At 35.5% G+C, this 19806-nt stretch overlaps 1 protein-coding gene across 16 annotated transcripts; it reads left to right on the top strand.

Moving 5' to 3' along the window:
* The first annotated feature begins 661 nt into the window (after positions 1-661).
* LOC105792405 (helicase protein MOM1) lies at positions 662-18229 on the top strand. 16 transcript variants are annotated; one of them, XM_052635125.1, is made up of 21 exons: positions 863-1093; positions 1507-1970; positions 2176-2467; positions 3393-3468; positions 4121-4266; positions 5305-5495; positions 5733-5863; positions 5946-6215; positions 6780-6917; positions 7303-7557; positions 7856-7996; positions 8070-8369; positions 8889-9062; positions 9977-10877; positions 10967-11190; positions 11864-11968; positions 13610-15709; positions 15968-16516; positions 16592-16817; positions 17243-17443; positions 17757-18022. In XM_052635125.1, exons 2-21 carry the CDS (start codon positions 1649-1651, stop codon positions 17870-17872), a joined length of 6858 nt encoding a protein of 2285 aa, XP_052491085.1. In that variant the 5' UTR covers positions 863-1093; positions 1507-1648; the 3' UTR covers positions 17873-18022. The 16 variants fall into 16 exon arrangements, with proteins under 16 accessions (XP_052491081.1, XP_052491080.1, XP_052491085.1 ...); XM_052635129.1 differs by lacking the exon at positions 17757-18022 and adding an exon at positions 17596-17652; XM_052635123.1 differs by having other exon boundaries at positions 864-1093; positions 17534-18229.
* Positions 18230-19806: the final 1577 nt, after the last annotated feature.

Genomic DNA, 19806 nt, shown 5'->3' with positions numbered 1-19806 from the left:
AAAATCAAGAAAAATAGAACCGGACCGATCTACCATCTAGCAAGAAAAAGCAAGAACCGGACTCGATTTAGAAATCAAATAAGTGAAAATTAATGAAAAAATACACATTGATGACAGAGAGAGAACTACATGGAAATCCCAACAATGAGAGAACCAATTCTTCCAAAATTGGGAAACAAATTACATGAACAACTAATTAACAAAAAACCCCAAATCCCAATTTCAAGACCCATATTAACCTGAATTCTCATGAGAAGATCAGAACTATGTTTTTATGGAAAGCGGTTATCTCGAAAACTTTAATGAGCCATTTCCACCTTAGAAAGCTCTTAGGAGTTCTGATTTAGGCGTAATTCCATATTTGATGAACGCCTTGTTATCATTGTTAAGAATCGGTGTTGGCTGATGGCAAGCAGACGATCAGGTGTCAAGGATAGGGGAAGGGGAAGGGGAAGGGGAAGGGAAAGGGAAAGGAAAATTTTCCTAAAAATGTCTTACCGAATTAGAAACGGTAAGATATTTTCCAAAACTAAAGACATCCTTTTTCCTGTGTTTGTAATTGGTTTTACATGAAGAAAATATTTTCCAACAAACAAACACCAGAAAATGTGGAAAATTAATTCTGGAAAATATTTTCACCCTATCAAACAGACCATTAATTTTTGGTTGGGCTTGAGAATTGAGATGTGCAATAATAGGTGGACTCAAAAGTCTTGAACGGTCAACAGAATGAACAGAGGGAAAATGCAATTAATTTTTTCCAGATTCGCGCGCAAAGGGAACGGAATATCGTAAGCCTTGTTAAGGCCTTTTCGGTAATTTCGTGTTTGTTGTTCTATAAAATCTTTAGCATCTACAAAGGTGTAGAGACGTTTCAATTGAAAACTGTGTAAAAGTTAAGTTTCCAAAAAACCTAGTTAAAATTTTCCTTCATATTCCCTCGTTTTCTCGGGTAGAAAAAAAAAAAAAAAGGACGTTTGCTCGCATTTGTTAATCAAAGATTGTTTTATTAGGAAACATAACTGAGCTTTGAAATAAAAAGGTAATCGAATCTTAAACGGGAAAAATTTTTATTCATCGGATTTGCATGAAGGTAAGGCCATACTTAAGCATGGAAATCACGATATTGTCATGAGTCTCTATTTTTATTTTTATTTTTACTTTTTTTTTTCAAGTTAGTTAGGGTTTTAGTTTGAACCGTATGCGATTATATTGAAATAACTTAACTTGTGTATAACTGGTGGTAACAATGTTTATTGACTGTATTGGTGGCTTGAGTTAGGTTTTTTAGGGTTTGGAGCTGTGGCATTGTGCAGATTGTGATGTTATTTGACACTCTGCATATATGGTTGCTTTCTTGTTCATGAGAATTTATGCAGATATTATTGAATCATAATTTATAGCAATAAATCATCCCTTTATTTTGTCCACAACTAGGCTTTTTTAGATGTGAATTAATTGCGTTCTCTATGCATTGTTTTAAGATTCTTTTTGTTCATTTTGAAGGCACGACGCTTGCTGTTAGGTCTAGTAAAGCTAAGGGTGGTGAAGATGGTGATTCCAAAGTCAAACTGGTGGAAAAACATCAGTGAATTGTAGTACTCAAAAGTCAGAGCGATTTGAGAAGCAGATAAAAAATTTCAATTCAATGACTTCCCCAGTTAAGAGGAAATCTGAGCAAATTGAAAAGCAGAAGAATTTGAGTCCTCTGAGGAGGTCTGAGAGGGATAAGATGCTCTCCTCATCTGGTTCTTTGGGATCAAAGAAGTCTGATACGAGTCCTGGGTTCTTGGATAGAAAAAGGAAGAAAGAGAAAGAAGAGAACAGTGTGAAACCATTGACTACGCGAAGTGTAGAAGTTAAACAGAATGAACAAGAAGATGGGCAAGGTGAGGTACAGAAGAAGAGGATGGATGCTCGTGCCTATAGAGCATTGTTAAGGAAAACACCTCAGCAAGTTGATAGAGCTGGTAGCTTCTGTTCATTCTTCCTCCCTCATTTTTCAGATTATAATTGCTCATAAGTGTAACTCTGACGGTCTATGCGTGTACCTCTGATTTGCTTCTTTCATCTGTATATGAACCTCCTTTTCTAGGACATATTATGTTGATCTAAAATATGTGTTACTCTTCTTTTCAGTTATATTATTCTTATGCTTGCCTGCTTGTGTTGTAGATCATTGTGGTGATCTGAACAGAACTGATTGTCGAAACAGGGAGGTGGAACTTTTAGAAAAACTCACCGAGAGAACTCATGAAAGGTCTGTGGTGGCAAGTACAAATCAATCTGTAAAGGAAGCATTTGAAAAAAATGATGAGCATAAATCATTTTCTACTTGCCAAAAGGATAGTTGCAAGGATATGTGTTCAACGAAAGATGTTCCACAAATTGTTAAGAATCGTTTGGTAGATGGAGAAGTTAATGATGATGCTGGAAAGGCCATGCAGGAAAATCTGCGAAGTCCAAAGTTGGTAACTTCCATCCTGCTTGGGCTGGTCCTTGATCGTGATATTATACTTTCTTTTTTAAATTCCCCTAAAGTCCTACCAAATTAGATCTTTTTGCTAGTCATTCTAGTTTTTTTCTTCTTTTTTTTTAATATGTAGGTTGAGGTCCTTAAGCTTGAGATTAATTTTGAATGTGATGGCATGATGTACATCTTGGAGAGGATATAAGCTAGATTTTTGTCATTGCGAGGCTTATTTCTGAGCAAGAGGGAAATGATTGCATCTATTTCTATGTTTAGTTTGTAAGATAAAGGGGAATATTTGGTGTTGAAATATGATATATGTAAATGCTTAGTTGAGGGCTGTTGGTGTTTGTGATGGTTGCATGTAGACGTACTAAGAATAATAGTGCTAGGATGCTTATTTAGGTTCTAATTGGTCAGGGTGCATTTTTGGCCTTTGTTAAATACAAAAATAGGACAGTAAACTAGATTATGATGTATGTTGTTTTATGATGTTAGCATTTCAATAGATATCATGACTCACCAACCACGAGAATATTCGTGAAACCTCCAGTGGATGATTTTGTTGGACCCAGTTCTAGTTCACTAAAACTGAATCTTTTGCTAAGAATTTTTACTTTTTTAATAATGCTCCTTATAACAAAATTAGATTGTTAATTAATTCAACCAAATTAAATTCACCACACTCAACTACCTTACATTTATGGATTGAGATACCAACAATTTTATTGTGTTACAAATTGAACTGTCTCTCAATGCTGCCTGTGGTTATAATAAAAAGTAAATGAATTTGTAATAATGGTACAGCCTTTGTTTATGAGCAGTTTTAGCTTTTCTTTTCGAATTTTGGGAATGCCTTATCATGAAACGGATGAAGTATATTCTTTTCTTTTTTAAAGAAATATGAATTCATATTTTGCAGGGTCAACTGTGGTTCAAAAAAGCAGGAGACTTGCTCTTTTAATGCAAACCAGTTATTTGGATCCTCCGATACTAAGGTTGTTTTTCTTCTTTCATTTCTTTTGAACCCTTTTTCCTATATATATATACTTATGAATAAAAGAAAGCTGAGGAAGGTTGGGTGTTTGGATCCTCCGATATTAAGGTTGTTTTTACTTTCCTAGATACTCTTTACTAAAAGAAAACCGAGGAAGGTTATAAATAAAATAAGAATTAATTGGGATTTGCATGCCTTTCCTTTTCTGATTTTTTCTTAATGGATAGTGTCGAGCAGGTTTTCAATCCTTTTACTTTTCATCTGTTGCGGAAAAGGGAAATTCAATCTTTTTTGTTGATTTATTAATTTTTATCGAATGAAGTTTGCTAAGTTTAAAAATGTGATGTCTTTGATAGGCAAGGTTTTGGTTGCCTGAGTTTGTCTTAGCCTCTTATGTGGTATGCCTTTTATTATCTTTTGTTGAAAAAAAGATGGATGTCAGAATCCAAGAAACCAACAGTAGATGTCTTTGGTTGATTAGTAACTTTTGTAGCAAATGCTTACTTACTTTGTTGTACTAGTGGAGTAAGGATCTAGTTTTCTACTAAGGTCTCATGATAATGATTTTTTTTCTAACCCTTATCTAATGATTTTATTTGATTTTTATTTGACCTTTTCATAACTGTTTCCTTTGTTTTGCTGCATTGTATTAGGATAGAGGGGAACCTGATGTTGGTATTAGCACGGGACATGCTGAAAAGCCCTGTAGTTATATGCAACAATGCATCTCCTCTGCAGATCTTCAAACATGCAATGATCAAAATACTTGCATTGTATGCAAACTTGATGGGAAGCTCTTGTGGGTAACCCTTTTTCATCGGTTTACGTATATTATAATTTTATATGGTTGATAGGTGAATATGTGGAGCTAATGAGTAGTTTTATTCTGCATTAGATGCTTTGATTAATAAGAGATTTAGATTCACTATTCTTATAAATATTTTGGGTTGCCCTTTTTATGTGTCTTGATAACCTTTGTTACCTGGACTCTTCTGTTTGGGGTGCCGTACCCGGGTTGACACGATCCAATATGGATCCTGACACGGGATACGGGTCAGTGGGTCAGTTCTGGCAGAAAATGGTGGACATGGCTGTGGGTGATAACTGAGAAGAGAAAAAGGGAGAACTTTGATTTGCAGAGATGAAAGAGAAGAGATAGACATGGTAGAAGGAAGACGATGATAAAAGAAAGAGAAAAAAACGTTTGAAATAAATGATAAAAAAATAGGGCATAATAAATGTCATACCCTATATTTGCATTGGATTTTTGTCTTTATAAGAGAGTAATATGTAAAAATAATGTCAGGCACAATTTTTGGGGAAGGTGGAGAGTTTGAGAGGGGAAAAAAGGTAAAAAAGGAAAGTGGAAAGGGGATATAATATCATTATTTTTTAAAAAAACCATTAAAAAGAGTTGATATTTTAAAAATTCCACACTAAAATCATTAATTTCATCTTTTTAATTAAAAATGGTATTATAAAAAATCCACACTAAGTATCTGTGTCCAAACTTTTGTGACAACAATGAATCTGACACTTGGATCCTTATCCGTGTCTTGAGTCCTGTTAACATAGTTGATAACCATCCCTGTTATAATTTTGTAATGTTAACTTAATTTGTTCTTCTATGACTTAATGTTTAAAAGAAATTTCAGTCAATTAGATAGGAGACATTTGGACAATTAAGGACTTTCACAGGTCTTTAGCATGTCCTACATAACTTTGTGTTAATTTTAATCTTTTTAGATTGTTCAGTATATTCTTAGTTATATTTGATGACTACTCTGTGATTAAATTTTGGATGTATTTTATCTTACACTCTGTCATCCTATTTTAGACGCTGTCATGGAAAAGGTTGTCAAAGAAGTTATCATCTTTCGTGTCTAGAACCTCCCCTTGAGGAGTTCCATCTTGGAGTTTGGTACTGTCTATCATGTGTGAGGAAAAAATTAGAATCAGGGGTGTATTCGGTTTCAGAGGGAATAGAAGCAATTTGGGATTCTAGAGAACTGGAGGCTTTGGAGGATGGTATGGGAACAATCAATTATCTTCTTATTTCCATAGCTTTTTTTACCCCTCATTGCAACATATTTCTATAATTGTGCCATTGATGTTTTCTGACTGCTTTGGTAGATTATGTTGCCAAAGTTTTTAGTAATGCTATCTTGATTTGTTTTGTTTGATAATTGCTGTACTTCGTAACAATAACATATAGGATGAATGAGCTGTTACTGATAATACTTTGCATTTGGTGTTTGGTTTTAGGATTGCGAGGACAGAAGCAATATTTTGTGAAATACAAAGGTCTTGCTCATGTTCATAATTGTTGGTTACCGGAGAACCAGGTGTTGCTTGAAGCTCCATTACTTGTAGCTAAATATAACAGAAAAAATCAGGTTCACAGTCATATTCCTTCAGTGGAGGATTATTTTGTAAAATGTTACTCGAGATGGTCATTCAGATATGTTTATTGTTCAGGGTTCTGTGTGGAAGCAACACTGGGCAGTGCCACATCATTTGCTACAGAAAAGATTGTTGATTACCGAGTGTGATCGTCATTGTAACGGGCATGATGATGATAAGTTATGTTGTCATGTTGAGTGGCTTGTGAAATGGTGTGGTCTTGGTTATGAGCATGCTTCATGGGAGTTGGATAATGCTTCCTTTTTCCGTTGTCCAGAAGGCCAGAGCCTTATACGAGATTATGAAACTTGTTTCAAGAAGGGAAAGAAATCTTCTAAATTTAAGGTGCCTAAAGAAAAGTGTGAAATAATTTATATTCTAACAAGATTTGGTCCAACTTAATATGTTGGTATTTCGTAGTGGTTAAGATGCATCTGTCTATAATTTGTTTAATATGTATTTACATGCTTGGACTAGTGGACAAATAACCTATGGTTTGCATAGCATTTGTTGCTTGGCTATTCTGGGAGGCCACAAGGAGGGTATAGCACTGCCACATCATCAACCCTTTGCCGGATCCCTTGTGTGAACATGTAACATTCAGGTTTAAAACCCCAAATAATAACTATTGGTTCAAGCCCTAATATCTTTTTATATTTGAACTTGTGATTTTTAAAAGCTACCACCACTTGATTTGATGTTAACCATGAGATTTGTATTTGTTAAATTATTATGTTGTACCACTATTGAGCCTTATGAATTATGTGGACATTTTTGTTTGGCAAGATTTGGTTTGGGCTTCATTTACCTGTTACGCCACCACTATCGCGATTTAACAGTTATAATATGTATGTTCTATTCCCCTTTTATTTGAAGGGCTTGTTTCTAACTAACTAGGAGCTTGCACAGGACAGAGCAGGTACATCTCTAAAGTTTTCTCAATTACCAGCTGGTGTTTCATCTGGAATAGATGCTAATCTTGATTTTGTTAGCAAACTAAGCAACAATTGGCCTAGGAGCCAGAATGCTGTAATTTTTGATAATCAGGTACGCTTGATCAAATATGTTGTTACTTGGGTCTGTAGTGTATCTGAAGATGATCTGATCAAGCATTTTGAGTTAAATCATGGGTCTAAATCATGGGTCTACTTACATACATGTGGGTACGTGCACACATGCTCATTAACCTTGTGAAATGCCAGATGTAGCATAATATGTGAAAAACAACCCAATAGATGCCCATGAATTTTTTTTCTCATTTTGCCTATGCGGAAAGCTGACCTACTGGCAATCATACATGTGTAAGCTTATAAAAAGATACAATACGCACAAGATCCGTAATATACACCTTACCTGCATACACCATTACATTACAGTAGTGAGCTGCAAAGCTTCATGTGCAATAGTTCTGAATTGTTTCTATTTTTTGCAGGAAAGGATTCCAAATGTTATTTCTTTCATTATGTCTTTTCCATCTGACAAGTCAAGGCCTTTTCTCATTATCTCAACTTCCACTTTACAATATCTATGGGATGAGGAGTTCTTGCGTTTGGAACCAGCTACCGATGTTGTGGTTTACAGTGGCAGTAAAGAAATTCGGAATAGCATTAGGAACCTGGAGTTTTATGAAGAAGGAGGTTGTGTAATGTTTCAAGTACTTATAACCTCACCTGAAGTTGTCAGCGAGGTATATGCCATCTTCTGTGATAAATTATAGTTTGAAAATTGTTGTCTGTTTAAGTTTGACAAGAAGTGCAAGTATCAAATAAGGTATACTTGTTTTGTGTGAGAATTTATACTTTGCACCTTTTGATCAATTTGTATCCAGATTTCAAAGTTATTAGGATGCAGTGCTGCATCACTATTTGTTATTAGTTTAATGAGTTTTCTTGAATTAACTATCCAATTTTCAATTGAGGAAAAAATTGCCACATTTTTATTCACCTGATATTAGTTTGCCTGTTAATTTTATTGTGGTTCTGCAGGACTTGAATGTGCTTGATTGCATAGGATGGGAGGTAATAATACTCGATGAGTGCCAACGTCCAACAATTGCTTCATGTTTTGAACAAATTAAGATGTTTACTGCTAGTAAGAGGCTTCTGATTATCAGCAGTCAACTGAAGGTTTGGCAATTCTACTTTTCACTTGTTATTGTTTTCTGCAGGTTGATTTATGTATGCTACATGGTTTCTGCAGGATAATGTGGTTGAGTACCTTAATCTTCTTTCTCTGCTTGATTCTGAGAGCGATTCAAATGGTAGTGACAGCTTGCAAATGACTTCAAGTGATAATATTGCTATTTTGAAGGAGAGGTTGGCAAAGTACGTCGCTTATGAATCATCTAGGTTTGTAGAGTACTGGGTTCCTGTACTCTTATCCATTCCACAGCTGGACCGGTATTGCTTTACTCTACTTTCAAACTCTCTCTCACTGTGTTCACCTTCAAAGACTGATCCTGTAGGAGCTCTCCGTAACATTCTTATCACCAGCAGAAAGGTTGAGTTTACTGAACTTTTTGCATCATCTACATGGTTTGGACTCCCCCTCCTCCCCTTTTTATTTTCAAATAATCTAATATATCAAAATATTCTAGCCAATTTCTGGTTGTTGTGTGTTAGCCTGCTGTATGGACTTTAGAAATTAAGGTTAGGTTACATTTCAAAGATAAGTTAGAAAATTTCTGTTGCATTATCATAAGTTTTGCTATTTGGATTTAGTAAGCTGATAGTGCTTGTAGAAAATCTTGAAATGCAAATTTATTTATTTATATCTTTAGGATGGAATAAATCGTTACAGCTCAAACTTAGAATCTTTAATCATCCCCCACTTGTTTGAATTCCTTTTATTTATTTTGGATTTCCAAATGCCCTGTTTTATCTTTTTATTATTATCATAATTATAGTATATGTATTTGAGTTGATTTTTTTTTCTCATGATATATGCATTAGAATGAGGATGTGTAAAAGTTTACTTTTATGATGAGTTAATATTGTGTTTCATGGTAATTGTTGACAGTGTTGTGATCATCCTTATGTTGTGGATGAATCCCTTCAAATGCGGCTCACTAAAGGCCTTAAGGATGTTGAGTTTTTGGATGTTGGCATAAAAGCAAGTGGCAAATTACAACTACTTGATGCAATTCTTTTGGAGATCAAGAAACAAGAGTTAAAAGTGCTTGTTCTTTTCCAGGTACACTTGTCTTGACAAGGGGTTCTGAACCAGTATATAGCATTATGCACGTTTTATGTTATTGATATTCTTTAGCAGATGATGCTGAAGCGATTAATGTACATAAGAAGCTTGTATGTATTTTCCCCTGTACATTATTGTTTATGAGTTTGTTAAAAGCAAATAAAGTTACATTTCCGGGGTTCTACCGTGCTTTTGTTAAAGCACTTTACCTGCCATACGCCATTTTGATGTTTTGACTGGTGGCAGAAATAAAAAGGCTCTGGTGCTTGTCATGTAAAAATGAATGTGTAGCTCAGTACCTGTTTGGTCTTGCTCTTGGGACAGCTTTATTTCTCAAGAAGCTGAATTGACCAATTGGGTCTCTACATGAAACTTTCAACTTTTGCAAAAGTTGAGCTAAAGTCGAAAATGCTAACTTGACCTTTCAAAAAGCTGCCATGAGAAACTGCTTGATACATATTGTGAGAACTTGTAATGAGCAGAATATATATTACTGATTTCTGATAAATTCTAGGTGAGAGCTCTTTAAAATGTTCTAATTATATTTTCAACTGATTTCTGATGGAAAATCCAGCCATGCTGAACTGGTTGTTACATGACAGTAATGTTGGTTAACTTGAATAGACTGGTTCAATAGGTCGTTGTGTCAATTAATGTCTAGCCTCTGCCTTTTGATGTTTCAATGTCTTAAAGTAGCATTTTGGGATTTAAATTCAACATGCAATGGTAACTTTACTGCTTGTATGAATATTGTTGTTTTGTGTCTTGAACTACTTTAACAAACCCTTGTCTAAATAGTAATTACTTCTTTATTATGAATGTGCTTGCATATAACTTCTAAATAGTAATTACTCCCGCAAAACAAGGTTTTGGCTATTTTATGTTTCTCATGTAGATGGTTTGATTGACAGTACACTGGTGGTTCTGGAAGGGATTTAATGGGAGACATTTTGGATGACTTTCTGCGCCAAAGATTTGGTACAGATTCTTATGAACGCGTAGATGGTGGTGTCACCCCTTCAAGGAAGCAATCTGCTTTGAATAAATTCAATAATGAGAGGAAGAGATTTGTCTTCTTATTGGAAACTCGTGCTTGTCTTTCCAGCATCAAATTATCTGCAATCAGTACCGTCGTAATATTTGGAAGTGATTGGAGCCCAGTGAATGATCTAAGAGCATTGCAGAAGATAACACTTGATTCTCACTTTGAAGAAATAAAAGTATTTCGTTTATATTCAGCATTTACTGTGGAGGAAAAGATTTTGATGCTTTCAAAACAAGACAAGACACTTGATAACAACATAGTGAACATAAGCCCTAGTAGTAGTCACATGCTGCTTAAATGGGGGGCTCCGTACCTACTCAGCCAGTTGGAAAAAATTCATGGTATCCCAGCCTTGGATGCAAGTAACTTGCCTGAGCAATCACTTCTGAAAGACGTGATTCAAGAGTTCTTTATCTTACTGAGTCAAACTGGGATAGACAATGATGCAAGCAAATTATCCCTAATTTTACAAGCCAAACAAAATCAAGGAATGTATAGGACAGAAATGCCATTGTTTGGCGAGCAGAAAATCCAAGTGATGAATGAAGATCCACCTCATATATTTTGGACAAAACTTTTGGAGGGAAAGAGTCCGAGGTGGAAGTATTGTTCTTCGTTTCAGAGGAACCGGAAAAGGGGTCTATACCTCGATGATATCCAAAAGAAATCTGAGGTTGAAAGTGCTGAAGTTGTAAAGAGACGCAAGGTGGTCAATGATGGAAACGATCATCCCTCTCCAAGACATGGGCTACAAGAGGACAGACAAGGTAATGGGCAATTAAAATGCAATGAATTGAGTTTTGGTAGAAGATAGTTCTCTCATTTGGTCTTTCCTGAATACTCTTACTATTTGCAGGAAGCACAGGAACCTCAGTATCTCCTTTGAGTAAATTGGCTGATCCTGTGAGTGATAAAATTCATGCAACCAACTCAATTGATCTGGCCAGTGATATCTCAGAAACACCATCTCTTAACATGGTAGAATGGGAGAGAAGAAGAAAACAGCTTGATTCTCAGAAGACTCTCCATGTTATTTTGTGGCCACAGATAGCAAAACTATGTGAAGTTCTACATCTCTCAGTATGTGCCTTAATCACCAGTGGAAGAACTAAAATTAGACGTGCTCAGTGTGGGCTTTGCTTTTAGTTCTTAATTTTGTTAAAATAAAAAACATACCATTGAAAAATATTTTGTGGGAGGGGGATATTTAACTTCATTAGAGATTTCAGAATGCTTTTTGTTTCTCAGTTCTGAAAGTAAAGAGGTAGGTAGAGTAGAGGGAAAAATATGGTTCATAAATATAGTTCTCTAGAACACTCCAATCTTGAATTGCACTTCTTATTGACTATTATTTTCTTATGCAACCATTTCTGGCTGGCTGTTGCAGATTACTGGAGTTCCGTTATATCATTTTTATGTTAATATGACTAAAAGTGGAAAAGTTGCTTCAATAGGGTTTTTGAAAATGGGCCAGTTTAGGATGTTGTTTTGTAGAAATGCTGCCTGGTTTGTCATTTATTTCACTTCTGAAAATTTTCCTCTGGAGATAAGATGGAAAAGAAGGATCTTTTTCATCTATTTACTAATATAGGGGGTTTTGAGCTTTTTATTATAAATACTTTTCATGTATTTTCTGTAACGGTGGGCCTTGAAATCTCTTTTTCTCTGTAATGGTTCAGCATCAAAGCCTTTCCATTCTATCAGCCTAGTATTATAACAGCTTATTTTGTGGTGCTTCTTGTTTGTGTTGTAGGAGGGTGTGAGGGATTTAGCCGGAAAGTTTCTTGAATATGTCATGAATAACCATCTGGTCAATAGGGAACCAGAGACCATTTTGCAGGCATTTCAGATTTCTCTGGTTAGACCTTTATTCGCTTTTATTTTCTTAAATTTATTATGCAATTGGACTAGGATGTCTTTCATATGCTCTGATTGTATCCATTAGTTTGTCCTTTATGTTTGAGAGAATGAAGTTAGGCTTTTATTATACTTAACTTTTTTTTTTTAAATGCTGTTAAATTTGACATCAAATGTCCACTCCTTTTACCCCTTCTCATAGACAGCTGCTGTATTATTTGCAGTTTTGCCTTTGTAAGCAAATGGATATGATGGAAATTATGTTATGTGGAATTCCCCTTGGTAGGACTCAGGAACTTGCACTTTTCAGGCCTAGCTTTTTGTGCCAATTGTGCTATATTTCATCTTTTTTTTGGCAATATGTATTCCAATCAGTTTTAGATCCGTGTGCCGAATCTTGTGATGGTATATTTTGTTCATAAGTTCGTACTTGGCATAGTCAAGCTGTGTTTCTTTCTTTATAATGTTTGCAACTTCTTGTTGAAAAGGTTTTTGATGTTTAATCTTGGTTCCAAATGGTGAGGAGTGAAAGGTGAATACTCTTACCATCGCGTTGGTAAATTTGCATGTCGTATTTTGTTAGAGCTTGCACTCAAAATATTCTACTGAGTTTTTGATGCTTAAGTTGGCTATCTTTCTAATGGTCCACTCAATACAGTAGGACACATTATTTAATTTAGATGGAATAGGTTGAAACTTTAACCTTCAACCTTGATCGGGTAGAGTAGTTTTATATAGAGATGTCTTTCATCTATAGGCAAGTGAAGGTTGAGTTCAGCTAGAATTACTCTTCTTGCATGGAGAGAGAGGTAAAGAACTAAGTAGGTCATGTCTAGTTCTTAGGTCTAGAAAATAGTCAAAGGAGCCCATCTTTGTTTTTGTTTGTATTCTCCTCTTGTTGTTCTTTGATATAAACCCTTTTTTGGATTTATTTATTAATATATGTGCTTAGATTTGTCTACGTATTTTACTTTGATGAATAAAAATAGGGTAAACTACAACCAAGGTCACTAAACTATTAGTAGATTTACATTTTGGTCACTCAACTTCAAAATGTTACAAAATGGTCACTGAACTATACGAAAGTTAAAATCACTTCTGTATGGCCTTCTCAATTTGCATCGTCTGCACCAATTAGAAGCTCTTTTCTTTTCTACAGTTTGGTTTTTTTTCATGAAATAGCTTTGAAGGTTACGAATTTCCAACACTGATTGACAGATTGGCTTGGATCTAATGTATGTTTTACTACTTGTTGATAGGTATTGATTCACCGTACCAATTGTTGAATCGACGCTTGGAGTTTTTTAGCTGGACTTTTAGAAAAAAAAAAACTTAACAGTCTAGTGACTTGAATGAAAATTTTTGAATAGTTCAGCGACCATTGTGTAACCTTTTGAAGTTAAGTGACCAAAATGTAAATTTTCTAATAGGTTAGTGACCTTCAGTGTAGTTTACCCATAAAAATATTCAGGTAACTTCGAACATTCTATTAAGGTGTATAGCTGCTGTATTTTTGTGTATATGTTATGAATATTTGAGATTTCTAAAACCTTCTATTGCATGTAGTTTATAAGAATTTAAGCAGGTATTAATTATGTAATGGTACTTCAACATGTTTATCTTTTGTTTTCTGTACGTTCAGTGTTGGTGTACAGCTTCTTTGTTGAAGCAGAAAATTGATCATAAAGAATCACTTGCACTTGCAAAGCAGCATCTTGGCTTTACCTGCAAGAAAGAAGAGGCAGCCTATGTTAATTCATTGCTGCGGTGTCTGAAGAGAATGTTTGTATATCGTACAGGATGTTTGAAGGTTTCAAATCCTTCCAAAGGTTCTGAATTATCAATTAAAGCTGATGGAAACACAGAGGATAAAGATTCATTGAGGTTTCAAGAGGCTTCTGATGCACAGGTCATTGCAGAGTCTGGAGTGTCCCGAGAATTTCAATTGGCACAGAGAGATCTTGCAAAAAGCATCAACGAAAGTGAGAAAAAATTTGATAAGCAGTTGACAAAACTAACTGAGAAGCAAAAGGAGGAAATGAAGCAACTTAAAAAGAAGTACGAGGAAGAAAAAGCTCTGCTGGAGAACAAGAAACAAACAGAAGCAGCTGTTATCCGTTTGCACAGTAATTTCTTGATGAGGACTAATAAGATAAAAAATTTGGATATTGAATATGCTAGTAAGTTTGATGAACTAAAACAGAGGATGGATACAGGCCTTAAGAACCTTGAGGCATCGCAGGGGGCAGCAAGAAGCAATGTTTTAGAGAGAAAGACTCGTTGGGTGGAAGCAGTTAAGTCCTGGGCTAGGGTTGAATTAGTGAAGCCACCTGTTAGCAAGGCTAATCTTCCTGAAGGAAGTTCTTCCAGTTCTGTTCAATCTGCCAAAGGAAGTGAGGTAAGATTGTCCGAAGTTCTTCCTGACAAAGTTGATCCCATTTATATGGCTGGACCCTGCAAGGAGAATTCTAAGGTAGCATTAATTGAGGAGGGCAATAAAACTGTCTGTTTGGGTGTTGGTGAAGAACAGGCCATCAACAAAGATTCGTGTCCCAAAGAACTGGTTTCTGTAGGAGAACTTCCAAATGTAGGGGTTCAAGTTCCACCAACTGTCAGTTCAGGTGATGTTACCGAGAGTGTCCTTTCTCTTAGACGGTTGAATGAAGACCAGATTTCTGATGAATATAAATTGAAAATGTCAAATGGTAATCCTGAGACTGTTTCTCCTACTGATGCTCTGGAGAATGCTGTTCCTATTGAAGCATGCTCACATGAGGAAATTCCTGATGGAACCACTTTGAGCAAGCCTAACACGGAGGTTCCCTTGAAAACAGCTAAGAGTGTAATTTTCTGTGAAGGGCAGAATAATCTAGCCTCAGTGCAAGTACCATCATCTGAAATTAATTCTGATATATATAAATTAACAAAGGTTGATGGGGAGGTTCCCTTAAAAGAATCTGTGGTTGCCAATTTCAATGCAGGTCAAGAAACCCATGTCTCAGCAGAAGCACCTTCCTCTGAAAAAATTCCTGATGGAGCTGCATTAGGAAAGGCTGTTGGGGATATCTGCTTTAGAACAACTAAGATTGTCAATTCTAGTGGTGGTCAGGAGAATGTTCTCTTGTTGGAAGCACCATCACCTGGAGAAAATCCTGTTAGAACCACATTAAGCAATCTTGATGGCGAGGTTCATTTAAGAGCAGCTGAGACTGTCAGTTCTAGGGAAGATCATGAGAATTTGCCATCTTTGGTGACACCTTCATCTGAAAAAATTTCTTGTGGGACCACATTAACCATGGTTGAAGGGGAGCTTGCCTTGAATGCATCTGAAGTTTGTCAGGGAAATATCATTTCTGCTAACACTTCATCTGAGAAAGAGATCCTTGGTGGGGCCACACTGAATGTGCTTGACGGAGAAGTTCCAAACATCTCATCAGAGATTGCAAGTTCCAGTGATGACATGAATAATGTTGTCTGCACGAATCCCTCTACATCTAAAGAACAAGAACAAATACCTGATACAGCTGCACTTTCAATGCCTGCTGAAGAGATCTCTTTGGCTGAACCTGAAACTGCTTGTAGTGAACTCCTCGAAGGTGGTAGTGCTCATAGAGAAAATGATGGAACATGTGCCATCGAAATTGATCGGCTTGATGGCATACTATGCTTTATGAACTTAGAACCTGAATTCCAAGAACGGTCTCTGGCAGATCCATCTTCATTACAGGCTGTGGCAGATTTGGTATGTAGGATTCTTTTTGGTCTTTTCTATTAAACTTTTTTCTGCTAAGACATTTCTTATGTTGATATTTCACACCTAAAAACTAAAGCAAAGTAGTAACAACATAGATTAGAAGGTAATGCAGATAATCTGCATGGCTTTGGCTGCTCTATTGTGGATTTATTTAATATACCCTTGTGGTATAAATTGGAGAGATTATGCTATCAATACTCTGCTACTGGCCAGCTCACAATTTGATTACAATTCTTATATGGACAGGTATCCCCAAATGTGGGTTCTCTTCCTTATGCTTCCTCAGGAATACAAACTAGAGATGTTGCAAACAATGAAATGCGAAATGCTTCTCAGGTAGCTGAAACTTTACCATCTAACGGTGCTGTTGATGTGACTTGCAATGTGTCCAATCCTGATACACAGCAGTTGAGGTCCACAGAATCAATTTTGAACCTCTCTCCGGATCTACCTTCAGTTAGTGCAACTGAACATCAACCAAGCAATGATGGTCAACATGCTAACCTAATTTCTCAGGCTCAAAGGCAATCGATAACCAACCATATTGACCTGTCCAGTCAAGATGTTTTGCAGCCCCTTCATTCACCCATCAATGGAACCATTGGTCGGCATTTGAGGCAGATTTCAGAAACAAGTACAGCTTCAGTTCCTTCTGTTTCCAGAGGCCATCCCTTGCAGACTGCACCTCCTGTATCATCCCGGACGCCTTTGCCATTATATCCTGACCCCCTTAAAAATGAAATGGAAAGAATATCCCAAGAAAGAGACCAGACCATTAAGGTTCATGAAGATACGGTTAGTTTCCTCTTGCTTGCTTGGTAAACAATCATATATGGTTTACTTTCTGCTGAAGACTTCTTCTTTGAACAGAAGCTGCAGCTGAAATTCGAGTGTGAGAAGGAAATTGAGGAAGTTGTGGCTCAGGTTCGTAGAAAGTACGAAGTTAAACTTCAGGAGAAAGAGACAGAATTTCTGATCCGGAAGGAGGAGCTTGATGTAAATTATAACAAAGTTCTCTTGAATAATATATTGGCTGAGGCCTTCAGGTCTAAATGTATGGATAGTGGGGCATCTGGCTCAGCAGGAATACAGCAAGGTGAATCTTACTTGATTATTTTAACATGGTAATGAAAGAATAGAGAATCAGAGTGATGCTTTGATTCGTCCACTTGATGAAAATTCTATGCCTTGGTGGGTTTAGGGTTTACCTACTGAATCCCATATTTGTTGTGGTCAACCTTTTGACACAGTATAGTTCTATTCACTACCGAAAATTTAGAATTTGTTTATATTGATTGTTTGGGTTACCACAAATTTTTATGTTGAAAGTTTAAAGAAAGAGTATGCTTGGTAACTGTTTGTGTGAACTTGCTGGCATATAAATATGTGTATGAGCATAAAGAAGCCAACACCCAACCCAACAACCATAATATATTTTGCTTGTACCCGTTCACGTAGCTAAGACGTTCCTTTTTGCAATGTTTCACTATACTGACCGCCTAACCATTGTCATTCTGACAGAGGCAAATTCCAGTTTCATGCAGCAGCTACTTCAACTTTCATCACAACGGATGGTTCAACAGCCTTCCACTGCTTCTGGTCTCCCTTCAACTGGCTCAGCCACTAGCATGCAAACTGTTTCACCAGCTGTAGTCAATACACAAACCATGGGTCCATCTTTGTGGCCTTCCGGTGCTTCTGGTCTCCCTTCAACTAGCTCAGGTACTAGCATGCGAACTGTTTCTCCTGTAGTCAATGCACAAACCTTGCGTCCATCTTTGCAGGTTGTTAACCCTTTAGAAATTTTCTCAGGCACTAGCATGCGAACTGTTTCTCCTGTAGTCAATGCACAAACCTTGCGTCCATCTTTGCAGGTTGTTAACCCTTTAGAAATTTTCTCAGGCACTACAACTAGACCTCCCTGTATCAGTTCCGTCTCTCACGTTACAGGAAACTTTCAAATGGGCAGTGAAATTCGTGCTCCAGCCCCTCATTTACATGCATATAGACCTTCAGCTTCTATTTCCTTGAGCAGGGTTCCATCGCAGTCTCGTGGAATGTCAAGTCAGCTGTCACACAACCTTGCATACAGGCAGCTATCAACTACTGGCCAAGCTGGTAGGATCCGGCATGAAATTGCCGGAGGGTTAGCAGCTCTACCTAACTCATCTTTACCTTCAATGGATGTTCTAATGGGAATGCACAATCAAGTATCCGGTGCCAATCCCAATCCCCCAAGCAACTTGCTGCCAGGTGTTAGTTCAAGCTTGGCCCTAAGTATTCGGTCGAACCCAGCTCAACACAGCGGAGGAGCAACTGACATTGTTTGCTTGTCAGATGATGACTAACTCCCTTGAAAATGGGGCTGGGTTCTAAATTACCAGTGCAAGGTCGGAAAATGGGGCCTGACTTTGCTGCGGAATTAGCAGTTGTCTTGGTTGTATATGAACCAGCATTGTTTGTACTTGATAGTTCTTTGAACTTTGAAATATATATATTTTTCGTCTATTTACTAGTGTCTTCAAATCTTTCTGAAATTCTAGCCTAGGCTATTCCTGGGGATATGAATGACGTGCTATGTGAACTATATTTTATCCAATTATAATATAGTAAATTAATCTCATAATTTTGATAAAAATATAATTAATTTTCATTGTATTAATTATATATTATTATTTTCAATTTAAATTCAAAATATAAGTAATTATTCAAAAGTTTAATATGAACGGAATAATATATTTTTATTTTATTTTTTCTATATGTATTTATATTGAATTATATAAATAATATTTTATATTAATTAATTTGATGTGGTAATTTCAGTAACAATAATTGAAAATTTAATTTAAACTTGATTTTTAAAATTACAGTTTTTAATATAGATATATATATTTCAATTAGGTATTATAGACATTTATAAAAGATTTATAATTTGTGCTTAATAAATTATATAAAATTTAACAATTGTAATTATGAAATTTAGTATTATATTATATTCTCATTTATTACTTTTTATGTATAAGATACTATTATCTATACTATTGATTAAGTATTTTATTGAGTTGAAGTCACCTGGTTTTAATTAAGTTAGGAATTACCAAAAAATTATTTTATTTGTAAAGGAAGTTATATGATTATGTGAGTGTTTATTTATTTTTATTATATATTTTATAAATTAATAAAAATTATCAATAATAAGATTTGGACCAAGAACACCGTGCAATATAAACTCTATTCATTTCTTGCTTGAACTAAAATAATTTTTAAATACTAGTGTTCTTAATTTTTATATACTTGTGTATCTATATTATTAATAAAATTTTAATTGAGTTAGTGTCCAGAGATTTTGAAGAATTTTAACCAAACATGAAATTTGAAGATGAAGATAAACTTGAGATAATTTTTTAACTGGAATGGGTAATAACTCATTCCACTTAGCACGGACTATAATATGAGCTATAGTAACAAAAAAAATGTTTAAAGTATCGCTATTGAAAGATCAAGATAAAGAAAAACATATCTTGTTTGAGTTCGAATATCTTGGGTAACATATTTATCCCATTTTATATGGAGATGATTTTAAGCTTAACCAACATGCTTCTAAGTTTATTTACGAAGACCTACCTTTAAGAGAAAATAGGGGAATTGAGTAAATGCATATAATTATAGTGAGGAACTATTGTTGAGTGCATTTATAATTCATATTTGTGTGATACGAAATTGAGAGCTTTTATGTTGTTTAATCATGAACATTTTGAGAATTTTATTCTTTGCAATTGTACATGGTTTTGGATAAATTTAATTTAAGCCATTGTTACCGATGAATTTTTCATTGGATAAGCATTCATAGATACAGGTGTGTTATTGAATTGCTTAAATAATTTTTGAAATTTTGTTAGAGCTTCTACTATTTTTTTGGTGTTCTCGTTGTGCTGTATATACTAGCACTTTATTTTCAATTAAGTTAATAACTCATAATATTATTCATATAATCAACTTGAACTACAACTAAAATCTATCAACTTTGGCACCACATGATGTATAAAAAGTGATATTCATTAAGTTGAAATTTCAAATGGTCCAAG

Source organism: Gossypium raimondii, chromosome 8 (assembly GCF_025698545.1).
Source record: "Gossypium raimondii isolate GPD5lz chromosome 8, ASM2569854v1, whole genome shotgun sequence".
Classification (NCBI taxonomy): domain Eukaryota; kingdom Viridiplantae; phylum Streptophyta; class Magnoliopsida; order Malvales; family Malvaceae; genus Gossypium; species Gossypium raimondii.
Note: the sequence above shows the minus strand (reverse complement) of the source record. Positions and strands in the feature narration are given on the sequence as shown.